Here is a 25,646-nt window from a genome sequence, read left to right on the forward strand (position 1 = left end):
AGCTGGCTCAAAAACAACATTCTGTCAACTGTCAATTGGCTTTTGGTGTGTTCCGACAAGGCCCATGAGGCTGTCTTATATGCCAGTGGGAACCTGCAGTTATTTTGGCCAAAAGAATACATTTTCAGTTATGCCGTTATGAGTGACATTATTAAGTGTCAAGGAAGACTGAGAACAAAGAACCTCTGCAGGCTTTAAACAGACAGTGGCTATCTTTGTAGTACATATAGAGGACTAAGCTCCTAGTGGTAACCTTAGCTACTAGTGACTTGTGCCAATGGCTTATTCAGAAGTTACATCACCTGTAGATTGTACATTTCAAGATAACTGTAAATTAACAAGACATGCCTGTGTAATTCATGGCTACTACCTGGTCCTTGAAGATGGCATTGCATATTTTGTATCTGTGAGCAATGTGAGTTCTTCTATGTTCTGTTACGTTTGAGTTCTGTTATGTTTAACAGTTATGTTAGGACTAAATTGAGTTCATAACCCACAGGCATGATAAAATCAACAAACAAAACAAAAGTCCTAGTCAAAAAGACAAATAAGGATGAATCTCTATCATGTGACATTGTAAAAATATGACAACTTGACATGACAATAAAGAATACCAGACAACTTTCATATTCGTGTTTGTGTGTGTGTGTTTGTGTGTGTGTGCACATGTGTGTGAGGATGTGCATTTTGTAGTGTCATTAAATTTGAACCACTGGATATGTTAGTGGACAGAGGGGAAGAAGAAGGGTTTGGTTTATATTACTAGTGTGGGTGAGTGCTGAGCTTGGGGAACAGAAAACAAGGCTGTTACATAAAAGGCATGTTTTATTAACTGTGTATGAATGCACTTCTGTCAGTGTGCTCTCTTCCGATTCCTCATGCTAATAGAGATGGTTCTGTCACCCTGACACGGACTGCCATGGACAATTGTCACCTCATCCTCAGAAATAAGGCAGGGGAAAAAGCTTCTGCAAAATGTCTCCTGCTGTATTTTCTCACTTCAGGGAAATATGAGTTTGAATTAGTTGTTGACGATGTGTTGAGTGTGTGTGTTGTGTAGCTCTGTCAGATACAGCAGTGACACTACAGGAAAAGCAAAGGATTAGACAGCCAACCAAGGAAAATAAGCAGGCTGAAAGCCTTTGAAAATACCTCATCCTCTTCCCTAGCGCATTAGCATAACACCCTTCTCTCTGCCTCTCCTTCTCACACACTGTCTCTCTCTCAGGACCTTATCGCTTTACTGTGCTGTTATTTGTCCTCCAGGGTGAGATTTTTCTTTATTTATTTACTTACAAAGAAGCCATTTCACAACCAGGGGCATGCGAACAGACAGCAAGCGCCAGCATCCACTCGCTCCAGGCATCTTGAAAATTTAATGTCTTTTTTTGTTTGTCATCGCTCTGTGAGGGAAATCAGTTCTGCTGTGTGTGTTTGTAAGTATATGGTTGTGCTGTGGTGCTTGTCCCCATTTCACCACAGCATTCGCCACGTCATCGGCAACATGAAATGGAAGCTGATGAAGGATTTGGATGAATAACATCCCTTAGCACGCGGGTTTGACCAGTACTGCCAGTCTCTGAATCATCCAAGCATAACAGGAAGGGTTTTCAGGTGCCTCAGTGTTTGGAGGGGCTCTGGAATAGATTGTCTAATGCCTGTATGTTTACTCAGAGTCTGCAGTATCATACACTATGCATCATCCATATCAATGAATTAAATTGCTATTACTGGAGGGGTTTTGGGGAGGGTGAGTAACTGGTCTGAACCCCTAACTGCTCCAAAATGACATTTAAAACAGTCAGTCAGGACCATGAACAGAGATTTAAAGCACTTCCCGCTCTGGAAACAAGCTAATTTCATCCCTCCGTTTCATTAATTGCCAACGGGAGACTGTATCCCGCATTGGCGTGACAATTGTTTATTATTTCCCCCCATTATTTTCCAATTGATCCCTGGTGCCTGCAGCCCTGTAGTGGCTTGTAAAGAAAGGCTCGCCTCTTCGCTCATTACAGACACGCAGGCGCTCGGATGCAAATGAGAGCTTGCGGAGAACACAGAGGCATCTCCTGGCACAGCGATGGTTCAGGCGGCAACATGAGAGGACTGCTGTTGTGGCCTGCTGTCCTGACATGGCTGAAAACAAAACTGCTGATGTAAGGACATCACAATCACATGACTCATCAAGTCAGCTTCACACTTTCATTACTTTTTTAATAAAGAACATGTTGAAAATGTCTGAGAGAAAGTGGTCATAGTTCACGCTTAAAATCACTCCCATCGGATGACTTCCTCTGCTGGAGAGGAGAATTCAGCCCAGTTGAGCAAATCTGACTCTTTGTGCCATATCATATTTCCAAACACTCAGTATTCCCAAAAAGAGGAATGAAGTAGGCATATTATTTCTCATGGGTCAAAACAGGGACGTTGAGAGACTTTGGTTTTAGCATGTCCAGTCTTTTCACCCCTTAGTCTTGAGTTATTCTTTAACATTATTGTGACACTGACCCAAAGAACTAGCTTGCGGGGTTCAGAATAAATAACTATTTAAATTTATTAATAAAATAATAAATAAATTAAACTGAACGGCTCAACTGTATGTCATGCTGCTACAAAGATCTCTGCTTTACATCCTCCTTAGGGCAAGCTTGAAATTATGATTAAGTATTTAAAAAACGCACTTAGCTTGCTAATCAGAGAAGGGGCTTCATTTTTAATTTATTGCTTTGAAGTGTTTTTCACCGGCAGAATAGTCCATGTGGGATTTGGTGTCCCATTTCCACTGTCTGAGTGAGAATGTGTATGTGTGATAAATAGGGTGAGAAACAGAATGGAAGATGCACATATTTGCATCTGTACTTAATAGCATCTCATCTGTACTTATGATGTATCTCATAGATGCATGTGTACGACATTCAGTTTCTGTGAAAAAAATGCCGGTGTAAGCATGTTGTGTACTGCATATTTGTTTTTGGCAATATAATTGTCTTGGTGAATTATACAGACTGTTGAAATTATGCAGAATCCTCTCTCTGCCTGTGCAAGATCATTTCTTCTCATGAAGACTTTGTATTGTTTTGTGAGCCCTGAACTGACAGTCAAGACCACTGAAATAAAAATAGCCTCCATAAATAGGATTCAAGGCATTCAAATTAACCACTTCAGATAAACTGGGAAGAAATGGGGCTGTACAAACCACAAGGAGATATTTTAGTGGGCATGCTTTATGCTCTATGTCATTTTGAAATAAACACAAATTTAATGCCTTCTAAGTATAAGTAAACTCTGTTAAAAGGAGTCACATAAAAGCCATGACAATTATATTCTTATGTTTCATTTCAATTACAAATAAATTAATTAAATGAAAATTTGTTTTAAAGAATGTTTTTATTATCCAAATAAGATGTGTATTGGTAAATAGACCATACATACATACATACATACAGTATTTTAATACAAATCTTTTTGAAATAAAATGCCAGTAGTAATATGACTCGCATATATCATTCAAGTGTCTTTGTATGGATTGCTGCCACTGTGTGGTCCAGAACACTCTGTGTCAAAAAATGGCTTAAACTAAATTCTTTAAAACATGAAATAATTATTTGACTTGCCTTAATTATCATTGTGTCTCTAATAGCTGACATTGTGTAGGTTCCAGTGGCATGGCATAGTCAATGTTTGGATAGAAATTTGTCCAAAATATCAAGTGCAGCCTTAATCACTGGTGTCTTTCTGTTTTACAGTCATTTCCTGGCTCCCTCATTCTTATAGCAATATAGACATAGGTTACATCCCATGAAGCACAAGGCAGATGTCAGATTATCACCTCCCACTACAGTGCATGATGGGAGATATATTAATTTCAGAATACCCTACAATCCCCAAGTGTCCATTCAGGGTTTTTTTGTTGAAGGTGTGTGTAGTTGTTCCAAGTTCCTTTGCTTGTTTACAGCACAATTGTTGTATGTTTTAAAACCTTCAAAGATTGGAAAACACTGTCACCAGAGATGGGCCTTGAGTCAAGATCAGATTTTCAGTTTTAGTTGACCTTGCTCTTTCTCTTATGCTCACTCACCCTCCACCTCTTTCAGCAGTGACCCCACTCCCTCTGCAAGCTTAGCCTAATGGCTCCTGGAGCGCTGAGCTCAGCAGGTTGTGGCTCTCCATTAGCCAGGAACTGCTGGGGGATACCACACTCAGAGAGGAGAAAGCAGCCTTGGAGTTACATGTCCTATGCCTATACTGTGTGTGTGTGTGTGTTTGAGCGTGATGGAGATGTTACCACTTAAAATGGCAGTTAAAACAGAATCGATTACATCTCTCTTGTTTTGTTGCCTTTTAATCCGTTTACCATCATTATGGGAAATGGTTTGTTCATTCCACTGTTTTCATATACACAGTTCTGTAGTCTGAGCCATCACAAAATATGTGAACACCCCAATGGTCATATTCATTTATTCATAAATACAAGATGTACACCAAACTTCATCAACAGTGATAGAAGTATCAAATTGATCAAAATCTTTGAAACAAACTAATATAAAATAGCATGTTTTTACGAATTATGTGCTTACAAAAATCAGATGAAATAGACAAATATATTTTTAACTCCACCTATTAAAAAAGCTGTATTTGCAAAAAAAAAACAAAAAAACATGAAAAATAAAATTACATAGCTAACATTTTCATGCACTGGTCCTTGTGCTGAGTATGGAATTGTGTAAGTGGAGTGACATCAGAGCACAATAACAAGCTCCCGAGAGGGACGAGCACTACAAGGCCAACACTGACAAACTGAGACAGAGGGGGAAGAGAGAGAGACCTAGATAGCACAGCGCAACCACATTTGCTCTACAAATACGACAGTGTGCTATATTTAGCTCTACTATTAGATTTGGCTTCTGCTGCTTGGTAGGTAGGGAGGATCAGCTCGAGGAGGCTTGCGAAAGTGTCTCGGTATATACATGCATGTTTGTGTGTGTGCCGTTTATCCTTTTAGGTAATCATTAAAGCGCTCAAGGCGTCTTACATCACTACAATCACACACCTTATGCAAAATTAAGGCGTTTTATTTAGGAGGTCTTTTGAGGCTTGCAAATGATTTGAATGCACAGTCATCCTCCTTTGGCCATTCAAGCATCCTTTGGTTATTCTTCTACTCCTGGCTGTCTGTCACGTTAAATTCAGTCCGTTGTTGTACGAGCTCGTGTATTTCGCATCATGTCCTGAAATGAAACGGGGCTCTGGGCATCGGGGAGCCACACACACAAAGCTGCTGTGGAGGCGTGCGATAGTGCCACAGACTGAGAGATATTTGACATGCAGAGAGAGTGCACCACCGCCGCTGCTGACTCAAGGCCAGGGGATTACCAGGATGACGACAGGGGGGGACGCATCCCTGATGAAGAATTAACGGATGACCACGCAGAAAAGCCGCCGCATCAAAATATCAGTTCCAGGGCCAGTGCCCGCAACATTCGGCTGACCTGCTATTCCAGAGTGGGCACACCTGTATGCGTGCACGGGTGTGCTAGTCAATGTGCGCGTTTCACCAGAAACTATCCTTCAATAGATGATCACAAAATTTGAATGAAATGTCTACTGGTTGTCTGTAATTATCCAACTGATGTTTTTATTTCGCAACAGTATATTGTGTTGCTCCAATTGCAGTTTCCCGTGTGAACATACCCCAGCTGTGGAGAAGGGTTGAGGAGTGCCGTCTGACCAGTTCCATCTAAGTCCCCCAGTGAAGACAGACCAAACAACGTCACATCCATTACTGGAAATAACCTCAAGCATCATAAGAGACCAAAGCACATCTCATTTTTTCCTTTCATCTTAAAGTCTTTTGTTTTTTTAGAATACTGCTCTAACACAAATTGAGAGAAATAAGAGAGAAACATGAAAAGGGAGGATTTGAAAGAGTGTTGCTTTTGTTTTGCCAGTGGAGGGTGAATTGAGGCTGTGTGGGATCCCAGAAACTCTGCCGAGGCCCTGGGGGAAGGACAGGAAGCAGGGATTAAGAGCAGAGAAGACTGGTGTAGGAACGGCTCGTCATTGTCACCCACCACTGAAGAATAAAGGTTAAGAAGTTTTGTAAATGTAACAAGTGCCACCAGTCAGCATCTGTAAAATTCCCCTCTGTTCTCTTGACTTGCCTTTTTTTAGCTGCATTTTGAAAAGCCTGCAGTTTTCCAGCAGTAATCTGCAGGGACTGTGTGATTGCTGGCGTTTGTCAGCAGCACTGTGTGTAATAATATGCTTTGAGACTACGCAATCCGAGTCTGAAAACACGCTCCCCTCCTCCCAAAAAAGCTTAACTTAACACCATAAAGCTTAACTAACACGCAAATTACCCACAGTGATGTTCCCTTATCCAGGCAATGAGCTTGGAAGACATGCAGACTTCACTTTCCCCTCAAATGGCTTATGAGGCAAAAGTAAAGTTTTAATATGGAATGCATAGAGAGATGGGAGTAGTGCTTGGAGCAGATCTTTTGCCACAAAGAAGAATGATATTATCATTCAAAGAGCAGCAGTAGAAGAGTATTTTGTCAATATATTCATTATGAAATGATACATGTTGTCTTGCTCTTGGATTGCCGATGCTGGCATGCTTCTGTAACCACAGGCTTGACACAAACTGACTGATAGTTATCTTGCAGCTCCCCTACTTCTTAATGCAACAAACACACACACACACACAACTCAACCACTTGATTTAAAGTGCACTACCATGCTGCAAAATGCAATATTGATAATTCTGTAGGAGAGTGTGGAAATATTGTAAGAGAGCGCCGACGGTGTATTCAGTCAAGATAAGAATAAGCCACGGTGATGTAAGGCAGACTGGGGCAGTCCAATCCCTGTGCCTCCCTGCCCTCTCTGTCACTGCGGAGCCTTTCTGGCAGGCAGAGAGAACAGGGCTGCTTATCGGGGGCTGCCACAGATGGGGCCGACCGTGGCTGAGACACCCCCCCGAGCAAGGCTCTCTCACTGGGCGGGAGAGCAAAGGGTGAGCAGTAAAAGACAAAAGACAGAGGGGGTGAAAGAGAGGAGCTTGGAGTGAGAGACAGAAAAGGGAGAGAAGGATGAGCAGTACAAGATACAGGGGAGAGAAAACATTTGGAGTGAGAGAGAAAAGGGAGAGGGAAAGGGAAAAGGAGGGCCAAAGGTGCCAAGAGTGAGCCAAATGGAGCGCGGGAGAGGAAGACAAATGGGGATGTCGGGAACAGAAAGGCATATATTGGGTATGAGAGGAGAAACTGCAAGAGGCAGCTGCAAGAAAGGTTGTAGAAAAATTAAAAGAAGAGAGTGACAAGACTGCAGTCTCAGGGATTCTTTCATGACGCCGCTCTTGACAGACGGAGAAAACGACTGTCACGCAAATTATCAGCCCGGCTGGCATGCCGCAATGACAGTCACAGAGCCAAAGCATATGTGTGTGCGTTTGTGCGTGTGGGTATGTGTGTGTGTGTGTGTGATGTAGAGATGTAGAGAGAGAAAGAAAGGTTGTGAGAGTGAGATCTGAAGGGTTGAAGCACAGGACAGGAATATAAGGCTACTGAATCCAGTGTGAATGCGTGTGTGTGTGCGTGTGTATGTATCCATGCTGGGTGAGAAGCAGTACCTCGCTCAAGGCTGTGTGCAGCTGCACGTGAACGGACCTCTGTGAGTCGACACAGCGTAATTACTTCATCTTGGTCGTACATCAAAGTTTCAGCACAGTTGGCAAAACCAGGTAGGGGGTTGAGTCTTGTTCTATTAAAAGAACTAAGAAGAGCCAGCAAGCTGTGTAGTTTTATATTAAGCTACATCAGCCCGTTTTAATAATTTTCAATCCATTTTCTCCCAAGCGTCAACAACAGCCAGCTGAGTTGGAGCACAGGGACCCATTGAAATGCAGAGGAACATTTTCCCAAAAATAAACCCGCGCATCAGCGTCCTGAGTGACTGCGTGCTACATTGCTCCCCTTCGCAGAAATAACTTGGCTTGCCGCATTTCCTTGTGGGAAGCGATTGATGGCAGGGTCCCTTGTAAGGACTGAATGAATGCCTGTTTAACCAAATCCTTCGGCAACACAACTTATCACCACGCCAGCAAGGCTGCACGTGAACTGAAATATGTGATTATTGGACCAGAAAAGTAGAGACGCTACCACTGGCCACGGCGGACCGGCCGTGCCCTGGTGCCCCTCTTTATGAACTCACAATGCCCATGACCTCATGAGACCCAAACTAGCCTCCAGGACGAGGAATGGAACCTGCATATTAGGACCCATGGTATCTGAAACATGCCCTGGGTGATGGTCATCCATTTTCACCGGCACATGAGCATGCCCTGCTCCAAGCTCTTATATAAGAAGTTCAGAAGTAGAAAGTCCCAACGTCTGCCTCCCACAGTCCTCAGTGTGAACTATAATCCCATAGCCCTGACAACAGGGGACTTGATCTGCTTACCAAAGTCTATATAAATAGCCTGGGATCTTATAGCAGGACCCATTCACAGCAGGAATTAAGTGCTCTGTGCACCAGGGTTATGTGAGGGAAGGTTAGCTATACGGTGCAGATATTTTTAACCTGAAAGCTGGATGTCTGAGTAGAAGGCAAACTGCAAAGTCTTATTATTTGGCTGACATTTCAGGCTGAAAACAGCAATGGTAGATCAGTGTGATCTTGCTTTGAGGCATTTGGTCCCAGGTTCGTTTCTTCTTTCTTTCTATTCCTTTTTTGCCAGCACTCGGAGACATAAACTCTCACAACCTTTACAAAAGGTGTAGACCAGTCTAGTGGTTCCAGCGTCAAGCCCTTTCCTTTTCAAACTGTGGCTCCAGGTGTCTCAGGGCCAGCTAAAAATGTCTCAACAAAGAGCAAGAACAGCAGGGGAGGGAATCATATCATTGTCGGATTAAAACATGTCTACAGCAGCAACCGGGCAATGGCACTCGCATTGGCACTAAATCAGGCTTCAAAAGTGCCATTCAAAGGGCTTGACTGCGTCACATCACCCTCCCACCCCTAGTCACCTCATGGTCCCGGCACTGTCCGCCACACTGACTTCATTGTTCATCCCCACGGGAGGCAGCGTGCCAGTTCATACGCCGGTCTTCTTTGATCACAACTCAGCTGCTTGGCACGCATGGTCAGACAAACAAACACCTGCACTTGTTTGAAGAACATGAAAAATATGCATGTCTATTTGTTGCTTGGTTACTTTGACGCTGACGAGCTGCTGTTCCAATGCAAGTCTGTGACTCGCTTTAGACAGTGGCCTCGCAGCCTGCCGGTGCTCTTCAGCACCTTGCTAGAGCTGCTTAATGACAGAGAGTTCTTGACTGTACTGGATTTTCATTATTTTTTTCCATGAGCTGTTGCTGACACCACCTGGAGCGTTTGTGCATTACAACAAGGCCACCCCCTCAGCTTTGTCTTCAGTCTGCTTGGACAGAAAGGAAGGCACTTGAGAGAATACATCATGAAAATACAGAGGAAACACGGCACTCCCCTGGAGCCTCGAGGCTGTAGCTGTGTATCACTGAGACAGCTCAATTGCTGCTTGTCAGCAAGAAAAAAGCGGAGTCAATTTGCTATACTTTTTTTTTCAATCGAATTGAGTAGCATGAACCAAAAAATAGCACATATCCATCTGTGTGTGTGTGTGTGTGTGTGTGTATGTCCACGGGAGGGGGGGTTGGTGTGGGGGGTGGGGATAAACAGCCAGTTGGCTTCACTGAATTCATTCATTTTGCATTACATTACATTTTGCATAAGATGCTAGTTTCTCTACTTCTACGTGAGAAATCATGTCCAAGGGATTTCGTTGGTCAGCTTCATGACCCCTTTCAAACCACAAGGCAGAACACAAAACTTTTACAGAAATAAAAACAAAGATCTTAATAACATAGTTATATATTTATTTGTACATATATTCTTTAGATTGGTTAATTGTAAAAAAAAAGAAAGATTTACAATAATTTTATAAGAACTGCTGCAGATGAACGTCATCCCCCTATTCATCAGCCACAGAACATTCGTCATCCTGCCGTCACACAGAGAATTAGGAGTGACTCTGGGTCTACACACTGAATTCACGAAAAGTGGTCTAAACAACCCTCCATTCACAGGGCTTTGCACAGCCATGAGGGAGGTTATGCCTCTCCCCTTGAAAACGAGAAGAAGCAGAGCACAAATCACACTGGAAACTTGGGAAAATTATACAAGATGAAACCTGTTTTGTCATTCTTTGTGACAAATTGATGGGGTGTATAGGCCTATTCACTCTGAACACACTTCCCACTCACTCAGACCATGTGAAGTGTGGTCCTTCTGAAGTATTTGTACACCTTGATTCTGTTTTTAATACTCAGCTGCAGTAGGCTTTAAACCAGAGGAAAGAGGCCCTCAACAGAGAGGTGAAGCAGTGATTCAGTGCAGTGGCTGTTAAGGTGAAATTTACAACGGCTATGAGAAAAGTCTGATGAGGCAAAATCACTGCCATGAACGGTTTTGGTCAAAGGCATGGACAATGTAGAATGGGCTTACACAATGAGTGTGTCTGAGTTCACTTTGGAGGATGACAGGGAAAAAAATGCTTGTTACTAACCAGTTCTGGTTTAACATAAGCTAAAAGTAGGGGCAGTTGCATAACATGCCAGACCTGTATGGAACAGGATGAGCTTCACCAAAACAGCTGGGACATTATACTTCTGCAATCCTGAGTTACACTGTGGTGGGTAGTGATTGTTTTTCCGTTTGCCTCTTGTGTCTTCTCTTTCTCTGTACGTTATCCGTAATGTTCCATTAGCATTACTCTACATCAGCACAACACTGCAGACAGCCTGCAGACAAGGAACAGTGTGCCTCAGCGGCCTAGTTCAGAAGAGAATCATTCAAATGACAGAACACTCTCTTCTTGTCAGGACATATTATTGCTATTACTTATAAATGTGCCGTTTTGTATGAAAAGGTGTGCACAGGTGCAATGCAGTTTGAGTCTACGTTGGAGAAAGAACAAATGTCCACATATGTCCCTGAAGGTGACTGCATGTCCAGCTGTCTGTCTGTCTAGCTGCATGTCTCTGAGTGACTGCCTTGCAATGTTGCAAGTGCAGTTGCCATGGCATGGTTTCCATGGTAATAGGGTCTGGGTGGGGAGGGAGGGGCATGGGTTTTTCCCAAGCGCAAGTGGTGTCCCTCTACTTCATAAATCTGAGATTCAGCCTGAATTATTCCGGGCCAAAAGCGTGAATAAGACAGCTTCATGCCCCTCTGGTGCTTGCTTATCATTCATGAGTGATGAGTTGTTTGTTTTTTCACTTTTGCTCTACTTTAATTTTTGAACAGCAGCCCTTTCCAGCCAGATGAAAAGACATTTTATGGATACTTATTCTTTTATATATTGCTCTGTTTCTGCTTGTTTTCGTAAGCTGTTTTAATGCTTGCCTCAAATGCAGAAACAATCATGTGAACTGCAGACAATTTATGGCTAACTTTTCAGACAGTCTCGCTGTCAGTTTGAGATGCACTGTAACTGTACCGTACCAATTTTTCAATGTTTAAAAAAAATTCACAGAATATTACTATGAAGATTATCATAGTAGTACTCTATCAACAAGTATGCACAATACACACAATCATCATTGAAACAAAATTGCTTCCAATTTTCTTGCATAAATATCCTTTATGGACAGAGGGCCATGACTGAATTCAATGATAAGGGAGATGGAAGCCACTGTAGCCCTCTCCTCTCAAAGCCTTAGACCTAGATCTTCACCTAGGAGCCCTGGAAAAAGACATAACTTCCCCACAGGGCATCAGACCCTGGCAGATCAGACACCTGCAGTGCCACTTATCACCTGATGGGGTCACCACTGCATGATTAGATGCAACATTATACCTGGGGAATGACCCAGTGATTGACAACCTGCGACCCAGTTCTCAATTTGCAAACCCCTGGGCTAGAGCACAGGTGTCTACTTAGTGCTGAGATGAGCTGCTTAAACCAAAAGATCATGAAGGGTAACAACAAGCTCAGTGGCAACAAACATTTCACCCTTTTCCCTCTTCCCCCTAAGGCTCTGATTCCAGGGAAGAGAACGCAACACAGACCTTCCCATTACCACTACAGCAAGTCTGTTTCTATCCACCAGATCATAGAGGAGCAGAAAAAACAGAGGGGAAAAAAGACCAGAAGAAAATGGAGAACGTGTGAGAAAGTCACTCACATTCATTAGTAAGGGTGCTTACTCTGGATACACAGAGAAGCTGCACAATGACACCCTTCACCTATTCTTTCAGCGAATACCAGACATGCATAAAAGAGCCCCATACAGCATCGAACCAGCAAAACGTCTGAGAAATCACATCTGTTGACAGCCTCATAAAATATATCTATACAATACTCATTCCAGATGTTTTTTCAAGTACAGCACTTCTAAAATGATGTCAATCTGCAAACAGCTGACTTAAATGATGTTTATACGGAGTCCTTAAGTGTAAAAGCTGGATATGGTTTTTCCAGATGGGAACTCTCAGCTTGCCCTTTGCTTTTGTTGTTTTCCAAGGTGCTGACCCATTTGGTTATTTTTCCGTTATTCTGTCCCTGTTCTATCCCATCAAGCCCTGCTCATCAGTCAGGAGAAATTGCACTTGCAGGGGGAGGAGGTTGGGTGAGGACAGAAAAAAAATAGAGGGCCCACAGTCAGCCTGAGGGACCCCGTGTCCTGGACTCACGTTCTTAAAGTCCTGCCATTTTCATTTCTGTCCCGACCTCCCTGTTTCACTTCCCTCGCACGGCGTCCTGCTGCAGGTAAGGCTTTCGGCAGCTCAGGGCGGAGACAGGGCACCGGGACCACTACTCCTCTAGCACCCACCACGCGGGGAGACATGCCAACACCTGCACACACAAAAGTAAGCCTCTCCCACACACGTATTTAGGTGCTACAATTGCCATTTAACTATGTATATAGTGTGTGTGTGTCTGTGGGGATGGGGGGGTCCCAGCTGCCTGCCTCCAATTCTAAGGGGGTGTTTGGTGCTTCACTGTAGTGCAAATACATCTCCTATCACAAGCACCATCCTACTTGAGCCGCATGTCCTCCTTTTCTCCTCACTGCAAAACTCCATGGCTAAAAAAACAAAACAAAACAAAACAAAACTTGATTGTATTCAGATCAGTCATTTTTAAGTATATATATATACACATACACAAGGCAATGATTGGGTTTTCTTCCCATCATTATTTTTAGCCCTCCTTCAGTCTTGTATTGGGAGACAGCAACATACTCAGAGGCCAGAGGGACTATTCATATTTAGAAATTTGTTTTTCCTACACAGAGACCAACTAGCCCCAGGTCTGGTGCCCTTGATTAGGGACCAACACTGAACCCAACGTTGGTCTACTGCCCTCAAGTGCAACTACTTTCAGTTGAGGCTGATCTCTCCATTACCATCTACAGTACAGTATTCCACAGAGTTGGGTAAATGGCCTGCAGAGATTCCTACGTTACTTACATATATACACATTTATATTTAAAAAACTAGAATTGTAACATGCAACATTTGGCATCTCATGACTCCTCCTTTTTTGTAAATCCTGTTTGTTGTCTGTTATAAAAAATATGATTCGTTTTTAAGCGCAATGGAGTCTCAAACTGTGGAATAAGGATGAGCAAGGGAGAATTTGAGTATGCTTTGTGTGTGTTTGAGTATACACACGGTGACAGAAGACACGGGAAAACCGCACATTCAGCTGAATGAAGGTAAAACAGTGAGTTGGTTCTTACATTCTACTCGCTATAACAGCCACAGGACAAGATATGCATTTGCTAGGATGCTGTCCAACACCTGACTAATGGCTGGCTCAAATAAAAGGAGGATGAAGTAAATGACTGTGTGTGTCTTTGGAGAGGCAAGAGGAGGGGAGGCAGTCTCATTGTTCTTGATGACACCAGGACAGCGGGGAATGTTGCAACGTCCATTGCGAATGTGTGGATTCAGGAATGTGGCAGGCGTACAGTCAGACTGTGTCACATCATCTCTATCTCCCTCCACCGATCCTTGGAGCACATGCTGCCACATGACCAGGCCCACACCATATATTGGCCAGGCAGACAGACATATCAAAATAAGGGGGGGGGGGGGGGGGGGGGTGTTGGGGCAGGGATAACCCAGGTGGGGAGTTGGGCTTTAACATCATAGCAGGATACAGCAGCGACAAAACCTCTGACGACTTCCCCCAACCGACGGGGGCGGAGTGACCGGGGCGAAGTAGGCGTGCACTTTGATATTGGGCAGGTGAGTCTGGACAGAGAAGCACAGAAAAAGACAGTTTAGAGAAGAGCAATGTGTGGTTTGAAACTTGCGTACATGTCTGCACGATTGGGTAATGGAAATAAACATGAAAGCAACCTAAAGGCTTCTCTTTCCCCTCTGAAGTTTTATGTGGCCCTTTTCCAGTGTAGCCAGCCACAGACATATTGAGTGCGTGGAATAAAACTTTAGCTCAATCACCTTTTCCTTCTATGTTTCACCGCTTATCGGTTTAACTGGATGGTTCGCTAAGGCGGTGCCGTGTGACAGAGCGGTGGTCTAACGGTATGACTGTGTTTGCAGGGTGTCCAGCTGTGTGACAGAATGACCCGGCCGCTCACCCTCAGCCTCTTGATGCCCGCGCGGGTGATCTGCTGGCAGTCGTACAGCTCGATGCGGTCCAGGCTGTGGCAGGTCTTCAGGTGCTCCAGCGAGGCGTCGGTGATGAGCGGGCAGTTGTCAAGCTCGATGACCTCCAGCCGGTCGTGAGCGCAGGGGCCGCTGCCCAGGTGTCGGATGCCGTCGTCAGTGATCAGCTCACAGTGGGACAGGCTCTGAGAACGTGGGGAGCAAAAGAGCGGGACACAGCAGGAACGCCACACAGACATTAATGCGATCCACGCAATCTCAGAAATCAAGATCTCAGTCCCTCTGAACTAACCGCAACGAAAATGACACTAAGATAAGCCAGACGGTGTGAAGGAATTTCATGGCTTAACATATAACAAAATAATAAAATGGTCAGAGGAGCAGCATATCTTCCTTCAGAGATCACTAGCATAATAAAAATATTATTATTGTCTGATATGCTATATTATTTTTTTTCAACAAACATCCAAAACAGTAAAGTTAAAATAAAAATCCACATAACATGACAGCCTATTGTGAACTGAACCCAAAATACATATTCCAATACTGTCCACCAGATGGTTCTGTTCCCACATTTTGACAACACAGGGTGGTTTTTTTTCCTTCTCCATACAGGAAGTGGACTAGGTTGAGCTGCCTCCATTGCGATTCTTCCCTGGCTTGTGAAACAGCTGAAAGGGCTCAGTCATGTGACTTGCTTTTTTGTCCAAGCCATGCTGTGCTGCACGCAGCATGTCCATTAGCACAGGCACACTGTAGTAATGAGCTAATAGCCAGGCTGGAGGGTTGGCCAGCCTGAACTCACCAGGACCTGAAGCCTAGGGCAGTGAATGGACAGTTGGATCAGCGTGCTGTCTGTGATCTGAAAAGACAGAGAGACAGAGAAAGAGAGAGAGAAGGGTCAGAGATCAACGCTCTTTCCTGATTGGTCAGGTCCGTGGGCATTTTCAGAAGCCTACCTGTACACACTCCTCCAGGTCCATCTTCTCCAGCTCATGACAATTCTGATGGAGAAAACAAGAAATCATTCAGCGCAGTGGACTCCGTGGACACGCATGTTCCAATATTGGAGAAAAATGACAGATGGATTCCTGAGCCACACTCCCTTGCTTACTCTAACACTGCCATACTGTTTCTCTTCTAAGAGTGTTAAACGCTCCAAATGAACTAAGTCAGTTGTCAGATGGGTTGTATTACCGATGTAATGGGAATCACACACTTGCAGCAGAATGTAACTGTACTCATGTACAGCCTGCCTGCCTGCCGGTGTGCTGATGTGTGTTTGCCCACATGTGTGTGTATTTGTTCGCAGGAAGACTCACCCGTGCTAGCGTGGTGAAGCCCACATCTGTGAGCTGAGAGCAGCGAGCCACCTCAAGTATTCTGTCACCAAGGAGAGGGAAAGTAAAAGAGAGAGTTAAGAGAGATTGCAGGAATACTCCGAGTTATCCACACAGCCCCTGCTCACATTTTGAGATGACATATGGCTATGAGATACAGCCTGTGGGTCAGATACAAAGTACCAGGCCACAGCCTGGACTTAGGCATGTACTTGTGCACAGCTGTGCCAGCAAGGGGCGTAGCCAGGGAACAGGCACTGTTGGACACTGTATGGTTGTGAAGAAGCAGCCTTGTAGTCTTTCCTTAAACACCTCGAGTCCCTTAAAAAAGGTTTATTACTATTATTTGTGTTTTATTTTTGTGTTAATGTTTGTGCATAACTGTTTAAAGGAGTAGTAAGAATAGTTACAACAGCAGAACTTTTTCAATCTGCTTCATTCAAACATGGTTCATTGTGCGAAGAATGTTGGTGTGTCAGTCGTGCCCCTGGATAATGCTACTTGCGGTGTGTCGGCCAGCACCCTTGCGGCAAGTACCTGAGGCGGGGGCAGTTCTGACCCAGAGCGTTGAGGATGGCGTCTGTGATGTTGGCGCAGCCGGAGACGCACAGGGACTGCAGCCGGTGACAGCCCCGACAGATTGTGATCAGGCCCTCGTCCGTGATCTGCTGCTCACAGCGATGGGCGGAGAGAACAGACACACATACACATGGCATAAGTATGGAGGGGTCTGGGATAACCATGAAAGATGGAAAAGAGGGGAGTAAGAGAGCCAAGGCGTAAATCGCTGAAAAAGGAGAGCGAGTGTCTAAGGGCGGGAAGGTCAGGGGGTGAAGGTTTTGAGCAAGCTGGGTGGTAAAAGAGCTGCGACGGATAAAAGGAATGAGGAGGAAAGCAAACAGAGCCAGGAAAACAAATGTGTCATCCAGGGTGGTTTCACACACTATTGGCTATGTAGGTTAGACAGCAAATGTTTGCTGTTCTGGCCAACCCCTCTCCGCTTCTGTCATCAAGCATGATAAATGGCCGCCTGAAACGGCCCTTACGCAAACCAATGATATGAAAACAGTGACAAGATTTCAGACTGAAAATGATCCATTTAATACCTGAGGCTGGACAGCAAAATAAATCGATTGCAACAAGCAGGGCATCGAACCTAAATGGTGATGAAATTTACACTATGAGCTGCTGACTAGAGGCACAGGCAGTGTGGTTCTAAAGGACAGTGATGCCCTTTCAGAACCCCGACACACAGCAGAGGGCTTCTGTCAGACCCAGAACTTACTGAGCATGTCTGTAGATTTAGAGTGACCAGTTCCGGACAGTGTGCCCCTATGTATTTCAAAGCTTCATCTTCCAACTGGAAAGAAGAAAAGAAGAAAATGAGACATGGGATACTTACAGCAATTGTGGCTTTAATATCATTTATATGCTTTGCAGATACCCATACATGTTCAACCTTAACTCTTTCATACAGCTGGGCATTTGTTGTACGAACCAATCTGAATACCTTTCTCAACAGGCTAACGAGAGCGTTCCCCAACTCGCTAGTTACAAGCCCAGTTCCTAAAGGCTACTCCTAAGCTCCCAGCTCCCAAGGTGACACTAGCCCCATTTTCCATACTTGGAATTGGAATTTGCAGGAGATGTCTTTTTCAGGGCTTAGCAGGGCCACAAGTGAGCTTTACGGCCTCTTGCTTAGCTTTGCACATGCTCCCGAGCTAGGAGGGAACTGCATATGTTGAGCTGACTTTAACAGTAGTAAATAAGCATAAACAAAGATGCAGCTGAAGACTAATTCAGACTAGGAGTGCAAATCCAATGAAGTTGCTTATTTACAATGCAGAGTGTCTGCTCTTGACTGATTAAACATTAAACAGATGTTTGACAGTTTAACAAACTTAACTAGCAAGCTAATTAGCCAGATTGGCAGTAAAGAATCTATCTGTTATACTTTTCTATTTCATGAACTTATTTCGTCTCATGTTGAGGGGGGTAGCAGAAAACAGCAGTAATTATCACTGCTACTCTTTTTTGATATGTTTTATTGTTTGAAAGGTAGATAGCTAGCTACAGTGAGGGCTGCTTGCTTGATTAGGAGCTCTATATCCTCTGCAGCAACATTAAATGATCACATGCCAACCACAAATTTTCTTTTTCTCACTTGACCCTTTCATCTGCTCTACACATTCAAGGTCATACAGTGGATGTAGTTGATTAGACAGCTAGCTATCTACCTAGTTATATGTCATTCATTTTTAAGCTTAGTTTGGTTTGCACAACTGTAAAAATCACATCTTCAGAACAACAACACAACACATCATTGATCTGTGAAGTGAAACATTGAAATATTTCAACTGTGCATTTTGTGCAAACACTAGATTTGTTGTGCTCCATCCACCACTATCATATTGTCATTGCAGCTAGTCTTTTTATCTTGTTTGACATCCTGTACCAGCGTTACCTTCTCAGAAGGAAGAAGTAGATTAGCACCAAGGCTTACAATTTTGTGCTTAAGTTCTAGATAAACCTGTTTGTTCCTGTGAGTTCCAGTTGCAATAATGACAAAAGGGGCTTCTGATTCCTTGGCACAGATTTACCCAGAAAGCATAAGCTCTTATGCAGTGTCCTGTGTTGTACCTGTGTGCAACCCTTGAGGAAAAGCCCCTTGAGGCCTGGACAGCATCGGACCAGGGCCTGGATCCCATCCTTGGTCACCTGATCACACCAGGAAATGTTCAACTGCTCCAGTAGGGGGCAGCCTTCACTGCAGTAAGAGGGGACAGAGACGTTAAAGGGGAGCTCCAATTCCTCACCTTTAAAACAACTGGTGGTACATTCTTTCAGGCTTTGAATCAAACCTTGAATTAAGCAAACAAAGCACATCCCACGTGTGTCTGGGCGCTTTCACAGTTACCCTCAATATTTGAATACTCATCTGTTTGTGATCAAAATGCAGATACTGTGGCTACTGTGAAACTCCGGCATTTGCAGGCTATAGCATTTCCCCTCTGTAATACCAAACAAATTTCTCACATCTGTTTTCTCACCGAGGTGATACATTAGAGGGCAATTAGCCGGAATTCAAAAGCCAAATGCAAGAGGCCTCTGAAGCCAATTGGAGATGAAGCTAGGCAGATTTGTGAACCACCACACAATCTGGATGGCTCTGTAAATGCACTGTGCCCACTATCAGCCAATCTAGATAAAATAAAAATCAGTGGATCTGTACAGGCTTGGTCTCCAGCTGACACAGACACTCTGAGGGTCTGCTTTGCTTCACAATTTACTGCGGGGTTCAAAATGTCATTTTTTTCAGTGTGGTCAAAGACCCCTGCTAAGATGCCCTGTTTTGTTTTGTACATGACTCTCCCCACAATCTGCAGTGCTCTGGTGCAAATCATGTGTGTGCCCAGTATTGCATGACTCACCTCAATCTTTCTAGGCAGGTCTGTTATGCAGGTGCTACACTAGGGACTGGGAGGAGGTGCAGGGTGTGCTGGGAGCAGAGTGCTCCGCACATGCAGCTCACCTGAGCGCTTTGAGAGACAGGTTGGTGATGGAGGTGCATGAGGCCAAGTCCAGATGCTTCAGTTTGGGACAGAATTTGCTCAGGCTGGTGCACGTCCTGCAGCGAGAGCAGAAGGTAGGGCATTGGACTCAGCTCTGTTCTGCCCGGGGAGGAGCGGTCAACATGCTCACAGTCAAACGCACTCACGTGTCAGTGATCTTGGTGCAACCGTTCAGGCTGAGGAGCTCAATGTTCCGGCAGTTTTGGGCGAAGGTCCTGCAAAGAGACAAAAGGACCCTGAAATTCTGCCTTCTGTGGTCTATCCTCATGCTCTCTCCCGATAGTGCCCAGGGCCTATACTATCACAGTAAAGTAAATTAACAAAACACACGAAATGCATGGTTCAAAACATACAGTGTATTACACAAGATAAAATGGAGTGCTGTGACATGCCTGCTTTTGATTACTGTCCTCCCCATCGCCCCGTTCTCTTTTTTCCCCTACCTCACAGTGATGCAGTGCCACCCATGTGCCTCTCTGATTGTCTCTTGCCTAAGTTCGTCCCACTTGCCTCCTACACCCCTCCTTACATCCTGCCCAATCCAATCCCTTCCACCTACTGATCCAGCTCTCGCCCCTGCTCGTCCTCACCTCAGCGCGCTGTCCCCGACGCCCAAACAACCCCTCAGGCTGAGCTTCCTCAGGAAGCCACCACAACGCTTGGAGATGTTCTCTACCACACGGCCCTGAAAAATACACACATACATACATACATACACACACATATGCGCACACACGTGCACAAGGCCGCACACGCACACACAGCAGTCAGAAGGCCGCACACGCCACACATGGCCCTGCAGCACTATCACTGTGAGCACACATATGCATAGTTGCCCCAAACATCATAGTTAGAGTAGCCATGGATACATGGATATGTTTAACTCAAATAAAAAGACAAGCCTGAAGAACAAATCTGCAGCATGTAGATAGGGCGTGGTGTAAGTGAACTGGAAGGTGAAGACAAGAGGGAAGAGATCCAGAGGGATGAGTAGAAAGGTGGAATAGAGGGAGTAAGGACACCAACCTCAATGTCTCTCTGGAAGTCAAAGAGGTCAATTCGCTGCCAGTTACTGCCATCTAGAGCCAATACATTCCAGGACTGTGAGGATGAAAAAAAAATAAATAGAGAGAGAGACAGAGAGAGAATACGTTCAGTTGATCCTACACCACCAAACCACCAGAGACACACCAAAATACATACACACAAAAACACATATACAAAACAAAAAAACAGTCACTGATGAAAACTTCTGGTTTTACCATTGACCACTCCTACTGGGACAGCCTGTTAGTCTGTTTTTCAGAGTGTGTCTGACAGACAGACAGAGAGACAGACAGACACACACACACACACACACACACACACACACACACACACACACACACATACACACACATACACACACATACACACACATGCATGCATGCACATAAAAACAGGCATGCCCACAAAAAGGAAAACTAACTCACCCTAGACACCTGGGCACAGCGACACAATGTCACCACGTCCAGAAATGAGAAGATTCTAAAAGGGAAAAAAGACAGCAAGAGAGAAAATGAAGATCATGAGAAAAAGAAAGAAACAGACAAAAAGAGAGAGAAAGGGAGATAGAAAGGAATGGGAGACAGTGATACCGAATGGGGGATAGCAGGGCATATTTGAGTAGCACATACTGGTCCCCACCATGTCAAGCCAGCCAGTCAAACAGCAATTCTGAGGCAGCAGTTGTGAAGGTTCAGCTGCTGTTATAATGAAATCACAACATACTGTAGACAGCAGCCAGCAGGAATGTTCTGGGTTTCTATTTATTTCATCCATTTAAAGTCTCATCCACACATTGTCTGCCCCACAACTCATTAGAGAGACACAGTCAGCACAACTGGCAAATCAAGGCAAGAATTATGCTTTCATTTTGTGTCTGGTCGGGGCTATTGGCCTATTGATTTGAATGCATTAAAGCCACAGTCCTAATTACATTCTCAGATGAGGAAAAAAGTTATATTACAGGAAAATACTGATAACAGCTCATGTACGGTGACTGGTTCTTTACTGAATATCACAGGTAGACTACCTGGTCCTCTAAGAGAAATAACAGGTAAGGTGCTTTGTCCTACACAGAAGATCACTGGTGTGGTGTCAGCCCCTTTTGAGGGCCCTGTTTCTCTATCTGGTTGCAGTCTAATGAGTGCACAGGTACTGAGAAGGGACTAATAGGTCAAGTGTGGGGGTGCATTCCCATATCCTCTCCAGAGACTGGGAGAGGTGCCCTGTCCTCTGGAGAAGCAATGTAATTTACCGTAGCAGCAGCTCTTTGGGTAGCTTCTTGTTGATGACTGCCTCATCGCTGTTTGAGAACATCTGCAACAACAATAAAAAGAGTTAAAATTTGCCCATACTTTCCCCTCATATTGTAACAAACACCTACGTGTAAAATGTTTATAAAACAGGAGAAATAGTGTATGTCTTCCTCTTATGCTAATAGTAATGCCAGAAAAGTGACACATTTTTACAGACCTCAGACAGTACTACCTATGGGCTTGTTATCTGCCCAGACATGCTGCAGTTTGAGGGAGCTTGAGGGAATGAGGCCTTGTCTTCAATATGGATAAAATAATTTCTGAGACTGCTCATGATCCTGGGTGCCAATTATTCATTACCTGTACAGGCAAAGTCTGGCCTAAAAGGTATGGAATCACTTATTTTATCACTTTTTAAGCTATATATTTATTTATTTACCTTTTTTTGTTCAACAAGTAGGCCTACTTGGCCAGAAGACAGTGAAAATGTGAAAAGTCAAGAGTGGACTAAATTTTTTGAATGTTCACACATACTGTCTGAAGTTAGTTGATCTATTGCGAATGCTGATAGAAGAGATTGCTAAGAGAAATTTAGCAATTAATCAATGAGCCAGTTACAAGATAGCCAAGATACATTCCCAAAACAATATTTTCACCATCGCCAGCTTGTCACCACCACCCTATTTGCCTTTCTATGGATGAGAGACTTTACAGTAATAATAGTTGTGGCTCAATGGATACTTTGCCACTTAGGTTGTATAAAAGAAAATGTTAATACATGTTAAGAAGTGTAAAGAAAACTGCACAAGAATGTTTTGTTCTGCTCCATGTGCCAAAAACAGACAAACGCTGCCCCAGACATATCTGCCAGACTAGTGCTGCTAAACATCACTGCTGCCAAAACTGAAACTCACTATGGAACATCGCCTTTTCAATGTGAAATATTTATTGTTGAAAACGGTATCGGGACAGAGCAGGAGAGGATGACTTATGTTCAGAGGCTACACAACATCCAGGCCTCACAATCAAGCAGACCAGACTATACAGCAGACTGACACAGATACCACGACTACTGTATAAAGTATTAAATTCACTTGTGTCCCACTCGAGGTTTCATATGTTAGCGAGCTGGTTATCGGATACTTTCAACTGAATTGAGTTTAAACGTGGAAATATTGGAATGCGAATAAACTACTGTTTGTACAATGGATAAGTAGGTAAACCTCAGAATAACTACATACCATGTTCAACACAGCACATGAACAGTAGTTGCGTTGCCTAACGTACATAGTTGCTATCCTACCCGTGATACCAACAAGGAGAACACTGACTCCAGTGTAACACTAGGATGTAATGCACTTTATACGATTTAAGCAGGCTAGCCACCTTAAGAGATTAACTAAGTAAAATAAACAACTGCAAATAAGACTGACACAACTCCGAACACTACGCTATGAAATTAATAAAATTTGAAACTGGAATATTTGTTACTAATACTGATCACGTATCTGTCGGCCGCAGCTGTCGGGACAGAAGGTATACGGCCTGGATCTTCTGAGTCGTCAGCTGTTGCACCGTTAAAAATAAATAAAACCACACAAATCCCACGCTGCCTGGTTGGGGATTAAAGAACAAGAGTCAGGGTAGCCCTCGACCGAGCACTGAAATGGCATGGACAAAGACAGATACGGAATACTGAAAGGATTTAGAGTATAGTTTCTCTAAAACCATCCTTTATTTTGTTGCTATTCCTGGTAGCAAGGAAGCAACAGACCCCAACACAATAGAAAGTTTGACAGCCAGAATGTCCGTAAGAGACATTAATTTAAAGTCAATATGTGTTCGTTTGTATGTGTACTCCCTGGGTCCTAATTAAGCCTTACTTTCCGTTCAGTTTATTTTGGTTTTTTGCTCGTATGGGGAAGTTTAATGTCGCTCTGGCCGAGGTTCGCGCAGGCTGATTTGCTGCAGCCCAGAGCCCCAGAGCCGCAGCAGCCATTAGCACCACACAACAGTCCCATGCTCAGAAACAACACTCTGTCGCGGACTCTGTAAAAAAAGCCTACATCTGACGGAGTGGGGGAAGGCCCAGTTGTCACACTGCTTTATTACGTGCTCATTACTAAATGGAAGGTGTTTAAATTGGGTTGTCGATGTGTTATTCCGAACGCTGAAAACTGAGGGAAGAATTTAGTAATACGTGCGTTTCGCAAACTATCTGTAAAACAGCGTAATTGTCCTAAAAACGGTTATTGTGGAACAACATCTGTTACAACTCCATGGAACAGTAGTTGTTTCAAAACAACACAAAGCCAAACAACAGCGACCGGACTGCAGATGTATTCGGAAGCAAATGCATAATTTATAACCCAAATATTGGCTACGGAAGCTAGCTGAAACATGGAAAGGAGCAGAAAGTACAACAATAAGTGAGCTACGCGTATCCCAGCAGTTCCACTCTACTATCTATAACTAATCTTTATTTCTAGTATCTGTCAGTCAATATGCCATTGTCAGTCCTTTTAATGGGCCAGAAACTCACCTCAAACCGGCTCCGCGACACCCCGTTCACCTCCTTCCCCATCCCGGACGGTGAATGATCCAACGGGTTCCGAAAAATCAAATCCTGCGCTAAAAACGCAGCAGTGTGCAAATACCAGTAGCCGTCTGTCTGTGCCGTTTAACATTTACCATGCTATTGTTGTTTCTACCACTGCTGCTACAGGCTTGGTTGTGTTAAACAGCGAACGCAAACTGCCACTGCTTTGCTTCCCTAGCCATACCAGCCGACCTCTTATCTCATTTGCTCGCTTGTTCTCTCCCCTCCCTCTCATATACGATCGCATTAGACTTTATTCGGTAATCGGTAGTATAAGCTTTGTAGTGACATACAACCGTCCGTTCATTGTATAGAAGAGTTACCTCTCCGGTTTAACTTGTGTTTTTATTCGAACGTTGGTAATTACACAGGTTATTTACGCCACGTAAAACTGACTTTATTGTTCCCCTTCCTCCCCTCCTTTCTCACGATGCCCTTCTAATATAATCGGGCCTAAATGCTCTTTATGTAATACAATACGTTCTGCATGTGGGGCTTGGGTATTGTGATTTTATTGTAAGGCCTACAGCATGTATTTTACAACGCACACAATTGTTCATGAATCCCATACACGCTTAAACCTACAAAACCTACCATAAATTTTAACTAGGACTACATTGTACTTATGTATTTTGTATCATCGGTTATTAGGTGTTTTAACACCTATAAATACAATTCATTCTAAACACATTTATGTTTTCTATTTGTTAGCCTTTCAAAGACAGGCCTGGTATGCGTATGATTGTCTCAAATCATTGAACCTTTAGTCTCTGAGCAAGCAACAGTAATTCCTATCTGAATGCAATCCATATCTAAATGCATAATGTTCACTCGATATACTCTGTGGGTAAACAATGCGGATACAACGTATCAACTTTTCTTATTATTTTTAAACAACAGGACTTCCGCCTTCGGTGATCTCCGCCCCCGAGCAGCTGGGGCCTATGAAAGCGGAGAACAAGCATGATGTTGTGATGTCATTTCAGCGGGAGAATCAAGCATGGGGCTGGGCACAAAGAAAGAAGGGTGAAGCGTTCATTATACGTTGCAATGTAACATTGCACGGTTGAATGATTGAGATGTACTTGGTTGTACAACATCAGTAAATAATGATGAGCCTATGTACTTTAAAAATACAACAATTTGCAATACC

The 25,646-nt window shown here is 43.8% G+C and overlaps 1 protein-coding gene across 1 annotated transcript; it reads right to left on the reverse strand.

Annotated features, from left to right (window-relative positions):
• Nucleotides 1-14,148: 14,148 nt before the first annotated feature.
• Nucleotides 14,149-24,899, reverse strand: LOC118781613 (F-box/LRR-repeat protein 20). Its single transcript, XM_036534619.1, has 15 exons — nucleotides 24,437-24,899; nucleotides 21,894-21,955; nucleotides 21,067-21,121; nucleotides 20,621-20,695; nucleotides 20,185-20,279; nucleotides 19,741-19,809; nucleotides 19,555-19,650; nucleotides 18,663-18,789; nucleotides 17,308-17,382; nucleotides 16,560-16,690; nucleotides 16,005-16,065; nucleotides 15,642-15,686; nucleotides 15,488-15,544; nucleotides 14,655-14,867; nucleotides 14,149-14,304 (listed from the first exon to the last, which is right to left on the reverse strand). The coding sequence occupies exons 1-15, from the start codon at nucleotides 24,476-24,478 to the stop codon at nucleotides 14,197-14,199; spliced, it is 1,311 nt and encodes a 436-aa protein (XP_036390512.1). The 5' UTR covers nucleotides 24,479-24,899; the 3' UTR covers nucleotides 14,149-14,196.
• Nucleotides 24,900-25,646: the final 747 nt, after the last annotated feature.

Source organism: Megalops cyprinoides, chromosome 1, assembly GCF_013368585.1.
Source record: "Megalops cyprinoides isolate fMegCyp1 chromosome 1, fMegCyp1.pri, whole genome shotgun sequence".
NCBI classification, from domain to species: Eukaryota; Metazoa; Chordata; class Actinopteri; order Elopiformes; family Megalopidae; genus Megalops; species Megalops cyprinoides.

Bases quoted from the DNA above. Each gene is read 5' to 3' on its own strand.
- LOC118781613 (XM_036534619.1), bottom strand. From the start codon at position 24,478: ATGGGGAAGGAGGTGAACGGGGTGTCGCGGAGCCGGTTTGAG. The intron at 20,696-21,066 runs GTGAGTTAGTTT...TCATCCTCACAG, and splicing joins GCTGTGCCCAGGTGTCTAGG to TCCTGGAATGTATTGGCTCT. The intron at 20,280-20,620 runs GTTGGTGTCCTT...TGTATTTTTCAG, and splicing joins ACTTCCAGAGAGACATTGAG to GGCCGTGTGGTAGAGAACAT.